The sequence below is a fragment of the Vulpes vulpes genome, chromosome 10 (genome assembly GCF_048418805.1).
Source record: "Vulpes vulpes isolate BD-2025 chromosome 10, VulVul3, whole genome shotgun sequence".
NCBI classification, from domain to species: Eukaryota; Metazoa; Chordata; class Mammalia; order Carnivora; family Canidae; genus Vulpes; species Vulpes vulpes.
In genome coordinates, this window is record NC_132789.1 from 2,780,281 (window position 1) to 2,802,366 (window position 22,086).

General features: G+C 53.0%; 1 protein-coding gene across 2 annotated transcripts in view; it reads left to right on the top strand.

The window, feature by feature from the left end:
• TMEM132D (transmembrane protein 132D) overlaps positions 1-20,835 on the top strand; it is a 583,143-nt gene extending 562,308 nt beyond the window's left edge. For both annotated transcript variants that reach the window (XM_072722657.1, XM_072722658.1), the window contains exons 6-9: positions 9,329-9,534; positions 11,325-11,601; positions 14,253-14,444; positions 17,602-20,835. In XM_072722657.1, the coding sequence (XP_072578758.1) occupies positions 9,329-9,534; positions 11,325-11,601; positions 14,253-14,444; positions 17,602-18,783 (1,857 nt within the window). In that variant the 3' untranslated portion in view covers positions 18,784-20,835. The remainder of the gene's footprint in view (positions 1-9,328; positions 9,535-11,324; positions 11,602-14,252; positions 14,445-17,601) is intronic.
• The last annotated feature ends 1,251 nt before the right edge of the window (positions 20,836-22,086 follow it).

A 22,086-nucleotide genomic window follows, 5' to 3' on the forward strand; every position in this document is an offset into this window, starting at 1 on the left:
GACCGAAAAGCCTTATTGCCAAAAGAATAAATCACTACTGGTGAATTTTTTAAATTGGAGGAGGGAGGTAGAAGACGTGATAGAGCTTGCTGTGTTCTCCTTGTGCCCGGGCTCTCGGATGCCAGCACGGGGGGCACACTCGGGCCACGGGCCATGTGCCTCTTTAGGAGTGGGCGGAACTGGGCGTGCAAGCCACTCTGTGAGGGGAATATCTGGGAGGGATAGCGCAGAGAGGCAGGTGCTGCAGGCTGAAGCATTTAGCATTAAAGATACTGGTGTTTGCAACTTCCTTTGAAATGAATCTTTATAAAAGAAGATGGAAAGAGAGTTGGAATGTGGAGAGATCTGTGATAAAGCAAATACAGAGAAAAAATAGAAGCTAGGTGGCGGGTCTCTGGTGTTCATTGTACAATTTCAGTGTTTCCATTTAAAATAGGTCATAATAAAATGTTGAAAGAGCAGGTCAAAAATGTTAATCAAAATATTAAAACTATAGGTGATGTCTGACTCCGATGGCTGTTGTGCGGGTAGATGGAGCATTGCCAAAGGTTGAGAGATGCTGCATTTGAGCAAGCGGGCGGAGGCAATGGCAGAGAAGGCTCCCCGGGTGGCAGAGGGGCTCCCCAGCGGCCTGCGTGGGGCTGTGATCTCCCCTCTTCCTGCGGGGCCGTAGCTGCTCCCACCCTAGGCAGGCTGTTCAAAGGTTTTAGAAGGGAGCCATCGCCCCAAACCCAATAGTGCTGCCAAGAAACCAGGTCGGGAAATGAGATAAGCTGCTCAGCTCAGGCCCACCTGCCAGAATCAGGAGAAAAGCAATTTTCAGCGAGCTTCCTTGGGGCCACAGGGCCGAGGCTGGTGTGGGGGAGCAGGCACACAGCTCTCGGAGAACCGGTGGCATATGCCTGGCAGACACAGCACTGGGGATGAGTCCATCCTGCAGCAGTGCAGAGATTTAGGCCAGCCTCGACATGGGACAAATAGCTGCCTCGCCCGTGGGGAAACAGAGAAGCGCCAGCAGGTGCTTGTAGATTTTGTGGGTGATGAGCAGAGGAGTTTGCATAACATCAACTAAGTGTCTTCTACTGCATGCTGGGACCTGCTCCTTGTGCCTTGAGCGACCACCATTTACTCCCACACCTCCGTGAGGGGAACACTAGACGATCGCTCCCGTATCGCAGGTGAGGAGCGTGCAGGTGAGGCGAGCAGCTCGCAGTACCAGCTCAGAAAGCCGTGGAGCCAGGGGAGCTCCCGCTCTGCACCTCTGCACCTCTCTGTCCAGCTGCTGTCTGTGGGATGTTTGTGGGGTTTCTTTCCCTACAAGTGGGGACAACATCACAGGCATCTGGACAACTAAGGGAGCCCTCCACCTTGGTGACTTGCAGAGAGGACCTCAGTAGAAGGAGAGGCTGGGGCCGGTGCGCAGATGGTCCCAGGAGTAAGAGCAGATAGTTCCACTTACCAGTAAATCCTGACTGGGAAAGCCTGAGACAGGAGTTCCAGAACACCCTGTGCTTCGCAGCCGGGAGAATGACGGCAGAGGGGACTGCAGCACATCCAGCTTGGGAGGGAAGGCTCATTGCCAGGAAAAGAACTGAGCAAGAAGAGCCCATGATGCATTTGGCAACGGGGCTGGTGATGTGATGATTTAGTGTTGTTCTCCCTGTTATAAAGTTGTGTCTTCCAGAATCGCTGTCTTCCAGAATCGCTGTGTGTGGTTGGACAGGTTGTGCACTGCAGAACTCTGGTGGAAGGGTGCCACTCACACAGACGCATCTGCCTGGAGGAAGGATGCCCTCTGCTTTCTGACGAACACTGGCAGCAGTGACGGGGGCTCGAGCCTGGGGCATCCTCCAGCAGTAGGACACCCTGTACCGGGGCCGGCCCTGGCCGCTTCCTGTGATTGACGGTGTTGTCAGCACAGAGGAGGGCAGGCATGACTCTTGATCGCAGGTGGACCACTTTGTGGCTGGTGTATGCTGATCACATGAGCACAGCCAGGAGGTTAGGACGGGGATTGATGAGGAGAGGAAAGCCATTAACAGGAAGGCTCGTCCTCGCTGCATGGAAGAGAAATGTGTGTTGTCTCTGCAGCTCCCAGAAGCCGCTTCTTCTTCCTTTCCCTGCCACAAAGCGGAGGGCCTGCCCAGCCGCACCCAAAAGAGAAGGAAGAGAGACCCACATTCAGTTTCCAGAAGGGGGCTTCCTGCTTCCCAGGACCGAGAGAACTTATTTTAAGGAAAGGCTTAGCACAGAGCAAGCGGAAATCAATAGCTGGTGGCCGGTGAAGTCAGTCCTCTAAGAGATGCTTTTCCCAAGGATTCCCCTTTTCCCTCCGTGTCCGTTCTTTGGTCCATGTATCTGCCTGTGATTAATGGGGAGCCGTTTCTCCAGCTGCCCTAGAAGGAGATGCACACACACAAGAGCCTCCATGTGCGCGGCTCCTGCCGGCCCAGGGGGATATGGGACACGTGCCCCCTGTCATCCTGTGGCCCAGGTCACACTTTGGGTTGTTTGGAGAACAAAGACAAGGGAGCATTCACCAAGTACATTATTCCTTCTGACCCAGGGGAACACCGCGAGTGGGAACGTCAGCTTGTAAGAAGGTTTGGGTTTGATTTTAAAATAACAGAGCTTCCTGGGAACTTAAATTTAGGGTTTTAGAAGGAAAAATAGGCTATCGCATACAGGTGATTCCAAAGATGCCAGAATATCCGTGTTTGGTGTCATAAATAAGAGGCCTGGGTGGTGCTAGGGATGCTCCTCCAGAAAGGGCTCTCAGCTCTGCCGCAGGAGTGTTGGCGACTGAGCTCCTTGGGCCCCTCGATTCCAAGCTGAGGTGTGCTGCTCCTCGGGGGGCCCCAGCTGGCTGATGACGAAGATGGTGGCATGAGGCCCCGGCTCCTCTCCTGGGCAGCCGGCCTTGGCCCTGGGCCCTCGGTGCAGCCAGCAGGGGTGCCATCACATCTGCACCTGACCAGAGAGCCCCTCACCTGCCCTGCGCCCCTTCCCACTCCCTTCACGGGTGCTGCTGCCTCATAGACCTCCTGTCTCGGGGTCTGCTCCCCAGAGACCTCCGTGGTCACACTATTGTGGTGTCAGAAGGGGGCCAAGACGGCCTGCATGCAAACCTCAGCACTTCCCAGCCTTGCAAACCTGAACTGGTCCCCCAACCACGTGGTACTTCGGTTTCCCACTCTGCACAGTGGGCCTCGTCCCCCACCGTGCTGGATGACTGTCCAGGATGAGACAGCCCCTGCGTGTAAGCCCTGGGAAGGGAGCCAGCAGACAGTCCTGGGCACCCGCTCTCCACCATGTGAAGCTCCCACTGGGCACCACGGGCCCCCTGCACTCAGACCGTCTCCTCCCTTGATGGGAAAACAGGCTCTGGGAATCGGGTCAGGGGCTGCATCATTGAGTTCAGGCCGCATAGGGAGATACCCCAGCCAGGGGCTTAAACAGCAGACTTTGCTTTTCCTACGATACTAGGTCTGAAAATCCAAGGCCAGGGTGCTGGCAGGGCTGGCTTCTCCTGAGGCTGCTGTTCTTGGGGACGGCCGCCCCCTCCTTGTGTCCACACATGGTCTCCCCTCTGCATGCAAGCACCCCAGGGCCTCTGCGTGTCCTGCTCTCTCCCCCACTAAGGGCCATGTCTTCACTTTATCAGCACTTTCTAGGCTCTGTCTGCAAATTCAGTCACATTCTGAGGTCCTGGGAGCCAGGGCTTCCACAGAGGGACATGGGGGGCTTGCAGGTGAGCTCCTAACAGGGCCATCGATGCACAGTCAGCTCTTACTCCCCCTGCACACATAGCCTCGGCTCCTGCTCCTCCACGTGTCCACTGAAAACTTACTTGTCCTTTGGCAGGAGCCTGCCTACGTTTTATTAACAGACACCAGTGAGGTAGGTGGCCTCCCGATAAATTCGCCTAGCGTGATAAGCCAGATAAAGCTGTCTTCTGAGCAGTTAGCCAGTGGACCGCGCCCCTCATGGCTATGGGATACGGTGCCTGTTTCTCATCTGGAACATGGGGCAATAGTACCCCCCAACAGAATTATTTTGAGGATTACGTGGAATTGCATATTAGATGCTCAGCATAGGTTCCTTCCGTGTCATAAACACTCAGTAAAGATTAGACACCGCTTTTGTCGTTACCACTATTATTAATTGTATGATTTTTGTGCAGGATAAAGACTAATCTCAAACAGGTAAAACCTGGCTTGGGAATTGAATGCAAATATTCCTGTCGGCTGTTTACTTTGGCCAAATCTGGGTGGAGGGGTAGAATTTTAACATCCTTACCTCTAGCTCTTTGGGGGAGAAAAAGGAAAGAAAAAAAAAATAGAAGAACATAAATTTTACCATGAATGTTAGTGATAATTTAAGTAAGATTTAAATTCCTACAGTATTCAAGGAAAGAGGAATGGCATTAAATTCACAGAAGTGATGGACTGTGCATAGCAGAGTCAAAATTATTAACAATATCCTTATAATGGCACAGCTGGCTGGAAGCAGACTCTGAGAGAGGGTCGAGTCCCACCCAATCTTTCCCTCAGACCATGCAGGGTCATTCGGAAGGAATGGCCAGGTCTTGTCTGCTCATCTGGACTGATGCGTGTGTCCATTCATCTGATGACAGTCAGGGAGATGGGGGCCTGAGGGCCAGATGGGCAAGTCCTGCCCATCTGGCTGTTGGGGAGACCACAGGATGCAGGCAGACCCAGGTGGGCTCTTGGGGAACCAGGCTGGTATCTTCCTATCTCAGGGTGGGCCCAGCCTTCAGTCAGGTTCCCTGGACCCAGCTGTGGGCTGGTGCCTTGTGCAAGAGGCTCAATGAGGAAAGCCCCAGAAGTAAGGCCTGTAATTGGGGCACAGAGCACAGACAGCCATGCCAGGTGATGAGTTAGTCTCCTGCGGCCATTCGGACAAGTCACCATGAGCTTGCGTCTTCAACAACAGGAATGCTTTCCTCACAGTTCTGGAGGCCAGAAGCCTGCATGATGCCCCCTGGGGGGTTCCAGGGCAGAGTCTGCTCCTGCCTCTTGCAGGGGCTCGAGGCAGCCAGCGCTCGTGCACGTGTGGCCACATGTGGTCCCTGCTACATCGGCCTCATCTCCACAGGGCCTCCTCCTCTCCTGTCTGCCAAATCTCCCCCTATTTTTCCCTTACGTGGATACTGATCGCTTTTGCAGCCTGCCCCCAAATTCAGGATAATCTCATCTCCAAATCTTTAACTGAATTATGTCTTCCATGTGACTCTCCCTCTCCCTCTCTCTGGGGTATTTTTACACACTCCCCTTTTCTGCATCCCCTGGATGGGCTAGACCACATTTGGAAGCAACAAGGGACCAGGAGAGCCAGCAAGGCGGTAGCCCCCTGACTCACAGCCCAAGCTGAGTCATAGACAGAGAAAGATTCCTGACACACCCAGGCTGAGGTCCCCTCAAAAATGGCAACAAGCTGGGCCCATTAGCACCGTAGTCCCCAAACTGTGCCATTATGAACATTGGTACCCCCAGGTAGGTGCTGTGCCCCTGAGCTATCCAGTGCATAGGCTCCAGACGTCCCCTTTCATTCACTGGCAAAGTCCTTCCTGGGTGGGATCTCGTTCTCTCTTCGGATCCCCTCCAATCTCCCCGGAGACTTGTCCAAGGTGAAGAGTTCAAGGCCACAAGTCGCTCCTTTTAGAATTTCATTTCCTTCCTTTGCACCCCCTTTCCATCCTTATAAAGCCATAGTATTAGGAAGCGTTGGGGGGTGGGGTCCCCTACATTGGGCATTATGGAAAGATGCTTATTTATAACTAAGTCCTCTGGCCCCGGGGTCAGACCCCAGGTACGTTCCTGGCTTATGTTGTGTTTTCAGGAATTAGGATCTTCCTAGCCACCCCCACTCCTCATTATTTCATCTGCCTTCATGTGTCTCATTCATCCCCCTCCCCCAATCCACAAAATCTGTTAATTTGGTGCACTTTTTCTCTATTAATTCAGTGATCAGAACATGTCTGTGCACGTTGCTGGGGTGGAAATAGCTTGGTCCACGTGAAGTAACATAATCCAGGGGTATCAGCGACTTCAAATGAGACAGCTGTGCTTGCCACCACTGTCACGTGCCACCTATGTCCACAGCTTTGTGGGGGTCTCTGCTCTCAAGGGTCCAGGCTGCGGGGCTCCGAGGCCGGAGTCACCACCACCAGCCCTGCCGGCACCATGGACAGGGAGCCCTAGGAGGTCCCTCCTGGGAAATTAAGTATTCCCACAAGGAGGTGACACATGGTACCTGCTCACAACTTATTATCAAGGTAGTCCCATCCCTGTCGAGCAACGTGCACTAGGAGAGTCCCTCTGTGTGCCCAAACAGTGGCCAGACACTGCTGCTGAGCACTCCCACTCACGGCCTCCACGCAGACTCTGGCTACCAGAGAACTGTAGGGGCGGAGATTCACAGACCCTCCAGTCAGACAGTTTGTTTTTATTACTTGCCATAAACACGTGATGCATCCTTACACACACACACACATGTGCGCACCTGCATGCACACAAACCTGCACGCCCACACGGGTACACAAAGCCCACACATACATGCACTCACATTTGTGTGTACCCTGCACATGTGTACACACAGGCATATACACATGTGCACACGCCCACACACGTGTGCACACTTGCACATATGGCACACCTCTACCTGAGTGCCCCGCCCCCAGCCCCAGTATTGCAGTTCCTGCCTCTGACCCCGCTGCCCCCACCTCTTGCTCCTAGGTGCATAGTTGTGAAGTCCTACCTTCCTTCATCTTTCACTCGTGTCTAGATCCTCCTTTTCCTTATTACTTTGAGGAATAAACACTGAATTTCAAAAAAAAAGCAAAGCAAAGCACAACATGAAGACTTAGCTCTACATTCACGATCGACCTCAGCACCTGCTCTGTCTTCCATGGAGGCTCTTGGTGGCAGGCGTGCCTAAGGTGCTCTCTCACCTCTTCCTCTTAGAACACCTGCTTCAGCAAGAGGACCAGAAAGGTACATTCATGAAACAGCCCCTGTCCCTGAAACAGGTCTTACACTTTGGCCTTCCTCCCTCCATCCCCTTCTCCCCCTGTCCTCTCCCTCTTCCTTCCTCCTCCTCCGTCCCCTCCCTCCACCTTTATCCCCTCCCTCCCCCTTCTCGTCCTTCCCTTGTCCTCTCCCTCCCGCCCTCTCCATTCCCTCCTTCCCCCTTCCCTTCCCCCCTCCTCCCCCTCCCTCCCTCTCTATTCCCCACTCAGCTTATCTGTGACAATTCAGCCTGAATTCTAAAGACTTGAAAAAGAAAAAGCCTGAGATAACAGGCCAGTGGTAGGGAGACCTGTGGCCAGACCACAGTGCTGACAAAGCCACCTGGGCCCTTCCATTTGTCCTTTCAACCAGATTTAAGCACTTTTGCTATTGGCGGATACTTAGGATGACAACCTCCTGTGACTCGTAAACGGGCCCATGTCCATGGTTCTCCACAGAGCTGTTGACCATCTTCAGACGCCGAAGCTCTTGGTGCCCCTTTGTGTGTTTGGTATCGCTGCTGCCTCGCCACAGATGTTTGAACAACCTGATAATTTCTGCTTTGCTTTCTTCACACCCCTCTGAGCACTGAAGGGAGGACCATCCAGGCAGGGATGGGGCAGCTGCAGGAGGAGGCAGCAGGGTGGACTGGCCGCAGGTCTGGGCTCTGCGTTTCCAGCTGTGCATCCCAGGGAAGCACTACCAAATGTCTCGGGGCCTCAGGCTGGCCATCTGTGAAACAAGGACAGAAACACCTGGGACCGCATGCATGGTGCTCAGCTGCCAGTCGGCACATGTGTTAGGTGCTCAGTAAATGTGGGTGCTCCCTCCACACTCACTTTGGGCTTCTGTCCACATGCGGGGGCTGCTGGAACACACCACTGCACACCTGGGGTGTCACACAGCACCTTCTGGAGGGCAGGAGTCTGGAGGCAGTTCAGCAGTCTGGGCACCAGAGGTGAGCGGGCTGCGCTCCCTCCTGAGGTTCAAGGGGGAAGCATTTCCTTACCTCTCCAGCTTCTGGAGGTGTCTCCGTCCTGTCCTGTGTCATCACAGTCAGCAGCGTGGCATTTTGCTCCCATGGCACGTGGCCTTCCTGTGCCGCAGCCACCAACCTCCTTCTGCTTCCTTCCTGCTAAGAGCACTCAGATTACACTCAGAGCCCACCCCGATGACCCACGATAACATGCCCATCCCAATATCCTTAACTGGACGAGGTCTGCTAAGTCCCTTTTGCTAAAAAAGGTAACACTGCCAGGTTCCAGGAGCTTAGGACCTGACTTCTTTGGGGCTACGAGTTAGCCTGGCACACTTAACCCACTTCTTTAGAATGAGGAGAAACGCCCCTGGATTGCTAGAAAACCAGGACTGGAGGAAGGGGAGGCCCCTTCACTGAACTCGGCTCTTCTTTCAGACGCAGGCAGGAGGAACAGCATTGCACGGGGCAGTAGCTGAGACCTCGGACTGCAGAGCACCCCCCTCCGTGCCCAGCTGGGCTCTGCCCCTGCCCCAGGGAGGGATGGCATGAGCTAACGTGCACCTGCATCTCCCTGTCTGGATTGTCGGGAACACAGAGCCTGGGACATGGGCTTACCCGGGGAGTGGCTCCATGAGGAAGAGCGAGGGAGTGGGGGTCAGGACAGGACACGTGAAGGAAGGGACACCAATGGGGGTAGCGACCCTGTTGGGCAGGTGGGGAGAAGTCCTGAGGGACTCAGTAAGGAACCATGAAGAGTATGCATCAGATCCGTCCCGATGACTGTGAAGGGATGTTCTCTGGGGGAAATCCATATGGGAGCAAGAGAACACAGGACCCACAGGTGCACAGGTGAGGGAAACCCAGCAGGGTGGTTCCAGTGAAACTGGCCTCAGCCAGACCACAGGAGGCACCTGGCGTGGTGGCCATGCACCCAGACTGTCCCTCCTCCAGGCAAACCAGGGGCTGGCGGGCCAAGAGGCACACGGGCAGCACACAGCTACCAGGTAGCTGAGGGCACTGCTCCTGGCACCCAAGGGATGGGCCACCTGGCAGAGGAGGAGCAGCAAAAGAGGTCGGCAGCGTGCCCACAGCGCCTGGGGGCTGTGTGCAGACTAGAAGAAGGGGTCCCAGGAGAAGCAGTCGGACGCCCACTGAATGTGCTGCAGCAGAGAGCAGTGGGCGGCATCCACTCCAGGGCTCATCCTCCCGCAAAGGGCGAGGGCACTTTTCCCCGCCTCCTCCACCTTGCCTGCTGCTCCCGAGGCGACGGGATACAGTGAGAACTCACATGCTCCCCACCCCTCTCTCCTCCTCACAGGTGTCTGACAGATGTGACTATGTCTTTGTCAATGGGAAGGAAATGAAAGGGAAGGTGAACGTGGTGGTAAACTTCACCTACCAGCACCTGAGCAGCCCTCTGGAGATGACGGTGTGGGTTCCCCGGCTCCCGCTGCAGATTGAGGTCTCAGACACCGAGCTCAACCAGATCAAGGGCTGGAGGGTGCCCATCATCTCCAACAAAAGGTGGGTGTGCTAGTCACAACCCCCTCTCAGAGCCCCCAGTCAAATATGCTTCGCTAAAAAATGGAACTTTGCAGAGTAGCTGATTTCAGGCATGGCTGGATCCAGGGATTCAAATGGCAGCCTAAGGATGGTGTCTGTCCCCACCTCTCAGGCTGCTTTGCTGTATGTTGGCCTCCTGCTCTACCAGGTGTTTCTCCTGCAGGTCCAGATTTGCGGAAAATGCATCCTCTCTTTCCCCTTGGTCCCAGCAGAAGTCCTGGAGTTAGGTTAGCCTCACATGGGCTTTGTGCCCATTCCTGAAGCAGTCACGGTAGTGATGACATGCACTGACTGGCCAGGTTTCAGCCACCATCCCCTGGCTGGTCACCCATGGCCCTGGCCTTTTACTCTGGTGATATCTGCTGGGGGGACAGGTCTCCTTTATCCACATGGGTCAGCAGGGACCAAGAGAGTAGCAAGAGGACAGGCTCTTTGTTCGGGGACTCTGTCACCCTAGAGAAATGCATGCTTGAGGATCCGCATGCTGGCCACGTGTAGAAAGTCGAAAATGAGCGTAGGCAATCAGAGAAGGGAGCACTCATGCTGCGTGCGCTCCGCAGGGGAAGAGAGCTGGCACTCCTCAGAGGGATCCTCTCCACGTCCCTGCCCTTGGAGCTCCACCTGTCTGTCCTGTGGTCCTGGGAGAGAGGACAGCTTCAAGGATGCAGGGCCAGGAGGTGTTTTCTGCAGGGATCCTCCCCTAGCCACTGGGGTTAGGAGAGGTTAGTGCGGCCGGGAGGACGCGCCAGGGGACTGGCTGAGTCTGATCGTGGCGCATCGCAGCGCCAGGGCTGTCTAGCTCAGGTCTGGCCACAGACCCGGGCTGTTGTTTGGATGCCGTGATGTGCCAGAAAAAACTGTACGGAAAGAGTCAGACACGAGGGGAGCAGCTAACATCGGTCCCCAGGCCAAAGCTTCCCGGTCCTTTCTGTGTTTACTGTCATGTTACCTTACCTTGAGTTCAACGCTAACCCCCTGTGTGCTCGTCTATGGGGCGATAGCAGGCATCCGCACAGCCCTAGCATATTCGTGCAGCACAACTCAATGCCTTGTCCCCAAACATAGTGCCTTAAAGAAGATGCATATGATCTCACAGTGTCTCCGCCTCAGGAACACAGCCTGGGTGTAGCCGGGTTTCTCACAGCTGTGGTCTGGGTGCCAACTGGAGCTCAGGGTGGGGAGGGCTCCGCATGCAAGCCCACGTGGCCATCGGCAGCCCTGGCTCCTCACAGGCTATGGAACGGAGGGTCCCGCTTCCTCGTTGGCTGTTGTCCTGGCAGATGGCTAGTCCCGTAGGATGATCGCAACATCCCCGTAGGATGATGGCAGCTCCCTCCATCAGGGCAAGCAAGAGAAGACCAAGGAAAGAATACCAAGCAAGACAGATGTCATAGTCTTTTTAAAGCAGAATCCTAGAAGTGACCTCCCCTAACTTTGGCTGTAATCTTCCACTGGAGGAAGGTTACTAGGTGCAGCTCCCAGCCAAAGGGAGGAGACTCCACCGACTGCATTCCGGGAGGTGGGGCTCAATGGGGACACCTTGGAGCACTGCTGACCACACCAGCTCCTTCAGGGTGTCAGGACTCGTGTCGCACCTTTGGTCAGGTATTCAGGGTATCACCCGTGCACTGTCTGAGCCCCACCAGGCTGGCTCACTGCCCACTCGCCTTTGCAGCCCCTGCCACACTCCACGCACAGCCCCTGCCACCGGCCCGAGTCAGAACTACTAACCAGACCTGACTCTTTGACAGGCCAGCTCGCGACAGCGAGGAAGAGGAGGACGACGACAGGAGGGGGGGTCGCGGCTGCACGCTCCAGTACCAGCATGCCATGGTGCGGGTCTTGACACAGTTTGTGGCCGAGGCGGCCGACCGCGGCGGGCACCTGGCCCACCTGCTGGGCTCAGACTGGCAGGTGGACATCACGGAGCTAGTGAATGACTTCATGCAGGTAGAGGAGCCCCGGATTGCCAAGCTGCGAGGGGGACAAGTCCTGATTGGCCAGGAGCTTGGGATGACCACCATTCAGGTAAGCAACCCCCAGGGCAAGGACCCTGTCTCTGTATCCCTGCATCTTCTCTCCCAGATGAGAACTGTTTGTCATTTAGGTCATACCTAAATTATATAAGTGGTGTCAGGATATGACAAGAGTCTTGAAATTGCTCACGTATGGTTTGCATTTGACAAACACTGGATGGCTTCTCTGGTTGGTTTATGTCTGAAAGCCCAGGATGCTGTCGTCTCTACAGCATGGCAGGTGTTACCACCTTGGAGAGAAAGGTCCGGATGTGAGCTGGCCTCATGGGGACCGTGGGCATGGCCAACAGCTTCTCCCTGAGCCCCCTGCCCCACTGACCATCAGCATGGGTAACAGCGTTCCCTCCACCGTGAGGCCATGCTGCCTCAAGTCCCACCCCAGGCCATGTGAAAACTAGGACATCTCAGAAGCAAGCTGAGGAAAGGAACAAAGTTGTTATGCTCTTCATCATCTTGGAAGCACCTGTTCCCCAGGAACAGATGGGAGAGGACAAGGGTGCAACATGGGGTTTTGGAAAAAACACTCCCCCAGACACTGTTCCAGGAGGTCCCCTGGGTTTAGTCATCTACCTCCTGTCTAAGAACAAATATGATGGCTCCATGGCTGCCCTGATCCTGCTACTAGCCTGACAGTGGGGTCTCTGACACTGCTGCATGTGAGAAGCCTCATCAGTGAAAGTTTGGATTATGCAAGATTTAAAGCATATCCATTCTGGAAAATCGGTTGGTATATAAAAGACATCATTTTACTCGAGGAGGAAAATAAATGGATTTGAAGTGACCCAGAGGTCACATGATCCGATGGTGTCTAAGACCAGAGAAGATGACAGTGAGCGAAGCAGGCTGGGTGTGAGCCAAAAGACAGCAACTCACTTGGGCCCCAGGTGCTGAGAACAGGATGGGGCCTGATGAGGAGTGTGGGGAGGATGGGGCTGCCAGTCACATCCCAGAGCTGCCAAAGAAAATGCAAATCTAGCACAGCCAGATGTTGCAACTTTTCCAGAAAAGCAAGAAATCTCTTTGTTTTGTTTTGTTCCTTTTTTAAAGATTTTCTTTATTTATTCTTGAAAGACACTGGACAGAGAGAGGCAGAGACATAGACAGAGGGAGAAGCAGGTTCCCTGTGGGGAGCCCGATGCGTAACTGGATCCCAGGACCCTGGAATCACACCCTGAGCGAAAGGCAGATAGATACTCAACTGCTGACCTACCCAGGTGTCCCTCAAGAAATCTCTTTGCATGACATCCTCTCATTTTTTAAAGCATGGCCATGAATTCTATCTTAAAGTTTTATTTATGTCAAACAAAACATATCTGTGCCCTAGACGAGAGCTCAAAAACCTCCACGATTGACTTTTCATTGAAAGATCTAAACCTGTGGATAGACTGAAGGGATTTAGATCTTTGGTTTAAATCTCCAGGTGTCAGTATTGGAGCTAGTCAGAGATTGGAACCAGTGTGGCATTAACCACTCCCCTAAGCAGTAGCATAAGGGCCAGAAGAAGAATAGCACGAGTCAGGGCTTGCGGTGGTGGACGTAGGCCACGTGTTCAACGCGGACCCTGTCCTAGTGGGGCAGCAAGTCCTGAGACCTTTTCTTTATTCCCACTCAGTCCTCCTGGGTTATAAGTCCATTTGTCCACTTTCTTCTGGGGACTCATATCTCATGCTCACTGCCATTCAAATTGCCCCAACCAGACTTAGAGACCGAAACTGGTTTTTGGGTAGAAATGTGGAGCTTGATAAACGAATTTAAGGGATCTTGGGGAAACTGCCATCTTGACATTTGTCTTCGTAATTATCAGCACCACCTCGCAGGGAGAAGTACGTAGGGAAAGCAGGTTGAAGAAGACCTGGGTTACGTCCACGGGGAGCAAAGCTAACTCTTCAAACCTGAGTGCGGGGTGAGCAGGACAAGCGGCTCCACAAAAGCAAGATTTCCTCCGCAGGATCTAAGTGGAGAATAAGCTTCATTTCCTCTGGATGCCATAGGTGTCCACGGGAGAAATGAGACTCTGGGATGTTAGCACCCACGGCAGAGACTCACAGCTCTGTTTCTGGGGATGTCAGCTGGTCTCCCAAAAGCTCAGTGTTTCCCAAGGTCGGGAATGTGAGCTGTGACACACGAGATGACGCAGGTGACACACAGACACGGTCTCCCCTCTCATATGTAAGAGAGAAACATATAAATATCCAGCTCGCACATCAAAATCATTTCTCCTTGATGCTGTGAAATTTCTTAAATCAATTATTTAAGTAAAATAATTTTAAATAAGATATGCACTAGATAACAGAAAAATGCCAGTGCAGTACAAGAATCATAAACCTAGCACTCAGGGAATGACGATGTTAACTCCTCCTCTGAGGGACCATGGTGGTGCCTAGTGGGTAGTGAGGTTTGTCCGTAGAGTGGGGTGAGGCACCAGGTCCCCCCTTCTGCTGCCAGACACCACCTCTCTGTTACTTTAAAAATACATTATATTTTCACAAGAGAGATATGTCCTTTGGAAGAAGACTTCAATGGAAAAGACCCATTCTGTTCATTCTGGCTCATTCGTCTGTCTCCGTGAGCATCATTTATGCCATTGGAGGAAATTCTGGGACCACAGAAAGTGTTTCTTTACATGTTGGTTCTGCCTTTCAGATCCTGTCACCTCTGTCAGATGCCATCTTGGCAGAAAAGACCATCACCGTGCTAGATGAGAAGGTGACCATCACAGACCTTGGGGTCCAGCTGGTGACAGGGCTGTCACTCTCCCTACAGCTCAGCCCAGGGAGCAACAAAGCCATCTTTGCTACTGCAGTGGCTCAGGAGCTTCTGCAAAGACCCAGACAGGTACAGGGGCAGGGCTGGGGTCACACACCAGGTGGGACACCGATCAGGTGGGTCACACATCAGGTGAGGTCATGTATCAGGTTATGTCACACACCAGGTGAATCATACATCAGGTTAGGTCACACATCAGGTGGGTCACACATCAGAGGAGGTCACGCACCATGTGAGTGAGACATCCGGAAGAATCCCAAAGTCGGGTCAGATCACATGTTAGGTAGAGTGATTCATGGAGCAGGTCCTACACTGCGTGAGTCATATATCGCTCAAGGTCACATTGTGGAGTGTGGTCACACGTTAGATCAGGTTACCTATCTGGTGGAGTCACCAACTGGGGAATTCCATAGAACAGTGGGATCTCATGTCATGGGTTTCTCAGCCTGAAGAGGGGTTTGAGAGGCAGGTGACTGTCTGGCTCATGCCTCCTAGCTCTCCTAAGCAGAGCTACAAGGGAAAAAAAGTTTGCCCAGGGTAAAAGATTATAGGGCGCCAGGAGATTAGGGGCTGGACGAGGACTCCACTCCCCATTCACCACAATGCCAAGTGCTTTCAGGTAGTCGCCTGGACTGCCTCCCTCTCTTCTGCTGCCCACACTGCCCCGGATGTGGCTGCCTTCCCTCAGTGGTGAAACAGGGGATGCCAGGAGGTGCCCACAGCTGGCTGCTCGGTCCCCACGAGGCAAATGGGGTAGCGGGCCTGGGGTGATGGGAGATCGGAGGAGCTGCTCTCAGCAGGTTTGCAGTTAGCTCAGGGTGGGAGTAGGGGCCCTGTGGTGATGTCCATCAGCATCTCCTTTCTCTGTATTTGAGACCAGTGTCTGCTGACAGTGTGCTATGTGGATGTCAAGTGTTTTTTGTGTGTCGACCTGATGCTTTCCAACAGGCGCCGGAAACAGGACATTTGCAAATGTTATAGGTCCTTCTCCCTCATTAGAGGTGGGTAAGCTTTATTTTATGGAGGGAGTATGGAAGCTTTGGTGAAGCTTGCTGAGCAACAAGACAGTGGTCTCAGCTGCTGATTCTCTCTATGGCTTGTGAAGCGGGACTGTCCCCTGGTGGGGGTGCTGGAGAGCCTCCAGGACATGTGGGGAGTTCCTGGCAGCCTCCATTCTGGGTGGGAAGCCTTCCTGGCAGCTGTACCCCCAGCACCCCCACCCCCAGCACTGCTGAGGCTGTGACCGCGCTCCAAGTTGAGCCAGACTTGTCCTCTTATCCCAGCCGGTACTTGTCACTCAGCGCTCATCAGGGCTTAGCTAATCCTTCTGTCCCTTCACTATGGTTGTTGTGTGCCGGGGTTTGGATTATAAAACCCTTGAACCTAGATGATTCCAGTAACAGATATGAATTCTTGCCAAAGACAAACCTGCTTTTTCTCAGGGCAGAATGCCAGCCAGGATGCAAGGCACAGATAACAAAGGAGAAATAACTGGGGGCTGCTTTCTCTCTTCATGGGGTGATAAAAATCAGGCAACCGCCTGTCAGGAGTTAAGGGAGCAATAAGACACAGTGAGAATGAGGCTAAAGAGCTAATCCATTTCCAACATGCAGAGCTGAACACACTACCCTGTGGTCTGCCCCATACTTGGTTCAGATGGCCCTTAGTCCACGCATGCACTTGGCTCTGACACTCAGGTTTTGGGAAATCCAATGGCGGTTGAGTTTCCTGCTCCAATTTCATGGCAGATTGGAAGAACCCGGTTGAATCAGTGTCACGCCCAGGGGCCCTTGCGCTGTGTCTTGGCAGCATTCTGCAGTCAGTGGCTGGTCTAAGCCAATACCTAACAATGGCAGTATTTAGTGGCTGAGCTGCAAGAGGAGCAGAAGCCACCCATCACATTGGAGGGGTTCTTCCTACTTCCAGAGACCAAACAGCTCCGGAAGAAACCTGGCTTCACTCATGGTCCCCTGGGGGGTTCTTTGGTTGCAAGAAAGAGAAATCCACTCAAGCAAGCTCGAAGAACGAGGGGTTTATTACCAGGGTTTCACAGACCCCAGCTGCAGGAGCTCAGAGGAGGTGGGGTATCCACATGCCCCCACTCCCTCCCCTGTGGCTTTGTTTTGGTGTATTTTTTTCCTTTCCCTGTGATAAATGCTGGGCCCAAACATTTGCTTATTCTGGTTGCCCCCCCCCCACCTTACCTGAGCCTTCACTCGTCTTCCCACAGCTAAGTCTTCACTTCCATCTGTCTTATTTCAAATTTGAGAGAGAGAAAGAGTAGCCACTGGCTCAGAGCTGCTGAGATGAACAGCTCTGATGGCCACTTTGTCCCTGGTCCAATCCACCATGGCATCGTGGCTGGGTGTGTGGGGTCATGTGCCTCTCCAGGCTATTCATTCTTTTGGGCTCTGGGTAGAGCAGGTTCTCCAAGATCTAGGGAAGAGAGGAAGCAATGGGGTCACCAGTTCACTGTCAAGCACAGTGACATCTTCCCTGAAATTAAAGGCTCGCATTAAGTCAGAGATTAACTCCTCCGTTATGGTTTGCCTGGTCTGACTCGTCCCAAGGAAAGTTGATCTAAAGCACCAAGAGATTGAAATGTGTACAGACCTTGGCCAAAAATAATGTAATAAGTATTTTCAGTTTAAATGTGTGACACTTGGGACACCTGGGTGGCTCAGTGGTTGAGCATCTGCCTTCGGCTCAGGGCGTGATCCCGGGGTCCTGGGATCGAGTCCCACATCGGGCTCCCTGCATAGAGCCTGCTTCTCCCTCTGCCTGTGTCTCTGCCTCTCTCTGTGTCTCTCATGAATAAATAAATAGAATAATTTTAAAAAAATAAGTGACACTCATAAGTGATCTCACTCACCGGGAACATCCTTTGACATGTGATTTATGGTTATGCAGAAGTAGATCTTGCACCACCTAAAGACTCCATCTTTCTTTCAACTGTTCAGGGATGAAAAGTAGATCTGATTATGGAGCGTTTGGTATGGGCCCTGCTTTGCTGTCATGTCAATGCCGTGTTGTGTTCTTTTGGTTTTGCATCTTCGTGAGCATCGGTTCTCTTCCATGACCCTCGTGCATGTGGTCTCTTATTTCTGCACTGCTTTAAAGTGCTTGTTCTTGTTGCATCATCTTTGCCACTGAATGCCTACTTTACAAAGACTTGGTGTTCTGTGAGCTCTGGGGCCCGTGCTCATTGACTTATTTTATTTGACAGGAAGCAGCCATCAGTTGCTGGGTCCAGTTCAGTGACGGCTCCATCACCCCCTTGGATATCTACGATGGGAAAGACTTCTCCCTGGTGACCACATCCCTGGATGAGAAAGTGGTCTCCATCCACCAAGACCCCAAATTCAAGTGGCCCGTACTCGCTGCTGAAACCGAAGGGCAGGGCGCTCTGGTGAAAGTTGAGATGATCATTAGCGAATCGTGCCAGAAATCCAAGCGGAAGAGTGTGCTGGCTGTGGGAACAGCCAATGTCAAAGTTAAGTTTGGCCAAAATGATGCTAACCCCAATGCCAGTGACAGCAGATACACTGGGTCAGGAGTTCACCTAGAAGATAATGTCGGTGACAGAAGAGCCAAAAAACCCTCTCAAGAATGGGGGAGTCAGGGGGGACAGTCCTATGGCAGTTCTTCCATGGGGCTCGTGGAAGGAAGAGGATCTACAACAGAGAAGTCAACGTTCCAGAGAAAGAACAGCCAGGGAAGCCTCTTAATTGATGACAGCCACCTGCAGACCATCCCCATCGACCTCACCAGCTTCCCCACCCAGGGGGACCTGCCCAGGGACAATGGGGAGATGGACGAGAATGGCCTCACCCAGGCATCCAAAGGGCTGAGTGACCTGGAGATCGGCATGTACGCTCTGCTGGGCGTCTTCTGTCTGGCCATTATGGTCTTCCTCATCAACTGCGTGGCCTTTGCGTTGAAGTACAGGCGCAAGCAGGTTCCCTTCGAGGAGCAAGAAGGTATGAGTCACTCCCACGACTGGGTTGGGTTGAGCCACCGGTCGGAACTGCTGGAGATCCACACGAACTTTGCGTCCTCCCAAGATGAGCAGATCACTGCCATTGACAGGGGCATGGATTTCGAAGAGAGTAAGTATCTCCTCAGCACAAACTCCCAGCAGAGCATCAATGGGCAGCTGTTCAAGTGCTCGGGACCCCCAGTTGCTGAAGGGAAGGATCAGAAAAGTGAGCCCCCAACGTCCCCTACCTCGAAACGGAAAAGAGTAAAATTCACCACGTTCACCACCATCCCCTCGGATGAAGGATGTCCCACTGTGAACTCCATATCGACCAGTGGTGAGGATGTGAGCTGGGTCTGCCAGGACCTGGACCCTGAGGAGAGCAGACAGCCACACAGCTACATGGAAAGGTTACGTGAGGATGTGTAGCCGGGCACTTGCAGACGCTGGTTCTCACTCACCTCTCAGCCTTTAATTTGGGGATGTGTGGCAAGGGTGCCCCCGGGAAAGAGTGAGGTGACAGGACCACATAAGATCGCCCCGATATCGGGAGAGCCCTGGTAGACAACACCTATCCCATGTCAGGATTGATGCACACGTTCTGGCATCCAGTGTCTTGGCCGGTGTGACGAGGCGGATTGTGCACGGCGAGATTTTTAAAACTTGGAAGACAAGATGAGTTCTGAATCACTGAGCTTCCGAGAGTTTCCAGGAGAGAACAGCCCCCCTCTGTCCGCCCCTCTCTTTCTCTCTTTAATCAAAGCCCTGTGGATGTTGTGGAATCCACGTGGGTCCAGAATTCACCATCCGCAGACTGCAGAACTCCAAGACTCAGGGGCCTCGATGGGAGTGGATGGATGGGAGGCAGTGAGTGATTTGAGCCGAGGCACACATCCCGTCGCGAGTGGGACCAGGGGCAGCGTCCTGAGCGTGGGCAGCTCCCAGCGGGTGTCACGGCGGGATGTCATCCTCCCTAGACCCAGGCACTGCGGCTGCTGACAGGCATTGCAGGGGAGCACATGGGCAAGTAGGCCACAAATGTTTTTGTAACTAGATCTCCAGAACAAACGAACAAACCCTCTGGGCAATGTGGGGCATTTCTTTCTTTATAAACGAGGGATATAGGGCACAGGATGTCAATCCTGTTCAAAGAACCAGGCTTCGGGGGGCAAGATCGCTGTGTTTGAATCTGTACTCCACTGCCCTGCCAGCTTTCTAAAAGCTGCCGCTCACCCGTAGGCACCGGGTGCCTTTCCAGCACCCACCCTCTCCCCGTGGCCTGGGCATCGGTTCCAGGTGACATTCTGCAGTGGGTCCACCAGGCAAACATCACTCGTGTCCTTTCCTTGAAGAGGCGGATCTTAGAGGAGAAGCGGTTGTCACGGCGAATTCAACACCAAGGGACACTGGTCCCTCTGCTCCTCTGGAAGGACCAGAGAGCCGTTTTGTGACGGCCCTGTGGACGGCCACACCAGGTCTCCGTCCACACTGGGTCCCCCCGGACCCAGCTGCAGAGATTAACGTGGGTGTCGGTGTGGTGTGGGGGGCACTGCTGGGGAGCTGGGGTGAGCCGGGGCCCGCCGTGCTGCAGGTGGGCCTCAGGAGGCCCGTCCATACCCCTGTGCGGGCTTGGACAGATGGAGGGACAGAGGTGCCCGCCCTTGGGGGAGAGAGGGAGGCCCTGCCTGTCCTGAGAGCTTTAATGTGGTTGTTTGAAATCAGAGTGATTTTGAATGTGTCCCCAACTCCCTGCACAGGTATGGAGCCGGTAAGAAGGCAGGTGTGGGGAGAGAGGAGCGGGTTCCTGTCCCGGCTCCAGCTCCCACCAAGGCGGGAGGAGCAGGAGGTCCCAGGCAAGGAGGGCCAGACCCAGAGAGCACAGCAGGGGGAGCACAGCGAGGCCGGCTCTCTCCTAGTCCCTGCCCTCTGTCACTTTGTCTTTCTGCTCCGTGATGCTCTTCTCTGCTTTCTCTCCTTCTCTCTGTGTCTCTGTCTCTCCCTGACCCTACTTCTCTGCTTCCTCTGTGTCTCTCCCTCCCCCTTCTCATTTCCTTCTTCTTCTCCCCTTCCTCCTTCCTCACACCCCCTGTCTAATGAATATAATTGAATTCCCCTTAGATCACGGGTGTCACTTCCACCAGCTCAGCCTTCCCACCTTAGCACCCCCTAAATGAGGTGCTCCCCATTTGCTCTTCCACTGGGATTCCAGCAGCCCTGAGCCACCTGCTCCCGTCCCCGAGTCTACTCACCTTGTCTGGTTGGGCGATGACACTGTCAGCCCTTCTCCATGACTCTCCTTTGCTTTCAGTCGACCTCCTGATATTTCTTTCCCTTCGCACCCGCGTGATGTCCAATTTCATGTGGCAGCTGCTGCCCACTCTCACATCCATCCCCCTGCAGAACGACGTATTGTAGATCGTAAGAATGTAATATATGTTTATACACTTACCGACTGTAAATATAAAGTTTGCATTCAGCGGCTTTATGGCTGTCCTTTGTTTTTCTACACACTGAAACCCTCCGAGGGGCTGGCGCCCGATTGCAGATGGCTCTCCAAATGCTGTGGCTTTTGGTAAATGAAAATGCAGATTTAAGGATCCCAGCACAATCCAATTACACTCTTACATGGTGTAATGTTACTCTCTGCATCAAGGCAATGTTGACACATGATGACAAAGTGCATTGTGTACTAACTACCTGTCCTTCAAGACCCGAAAGGATTTTCAAATAAATCACATGTGCAATTCCCTGCTAAAAGCCTGCTGACTGATGGTGGTAAGTGAGAACCATGTCAGGCAAGCGTATATCCCAGCTCCCTCTGGGCTGCAGCGAGCAAAATTGCTGTCCTTCCTTTGGATCTCACACATATATTCAGATGTCAGCTTCCTGAGGTGTGCCCACGGTGGCTCTGGGCTGAATGAAAAAGGCTGATTTTTAGATTCCTCCAATGGCCAAATGCAGCCTGAGACCTTTCCACAGAAAGAGAAGTTGCATGAAATCCTTGGATCCATGCAACAGTATCAAATGATGGATCACTTACTTACTCACCTGGTATTTACTGAGCACCTACTACTATGTGCTTGGACCTGTTGCAGGCACTGGAGATGGTGCAGTAAATGTGACATGACTGCTCTTGAGAATGTTACAGCTAACCAGGCAAGGGATGACATCAAAATAAATTTCAGATCCATCATAAATTATAGAAAGGATGATAAAACAGATTACAGGATAGACAAAAACTGAGTCAATATTGAACTATTTTCTTTTGAAAACAGACACTTTGGTAAAATGAGGCTTACCACCCCACTTGGCCCTCATCGGAAACAGTGGATTTGCTATTGCCACCTCCGGACAGGACACCCAGATTGTCTCCCTGACTGACTTGCCATCTTTGCTACCACTTTCCCTAGAATAGAGAAGTAGTCCTTCCTGGTCACATCTCTACCCAAAAGTGCAAAAAGAAAATATAGGCAGAGGGACGTTGTGTGTTCCCAAGACAATTAGGAAAAAGTCTATTGCTGTTCGAAAGAGAGAACAGCCCTGTGTGTCTCCCATGAAAACACAGACCGTTGTTGTCTAACAAACACGACTTCACACAGCCTGTAACGCCGTCTCTGTGCTCGGAACTCAAGAAAGAAGAAGCGACCTTAGCACCCCCTAAGTGAGGTGCTCCCCATTTGACAGTCTTGACAAAATGCTTTTCCAACAGAGTGCCTTTTGAATGTGAATGAA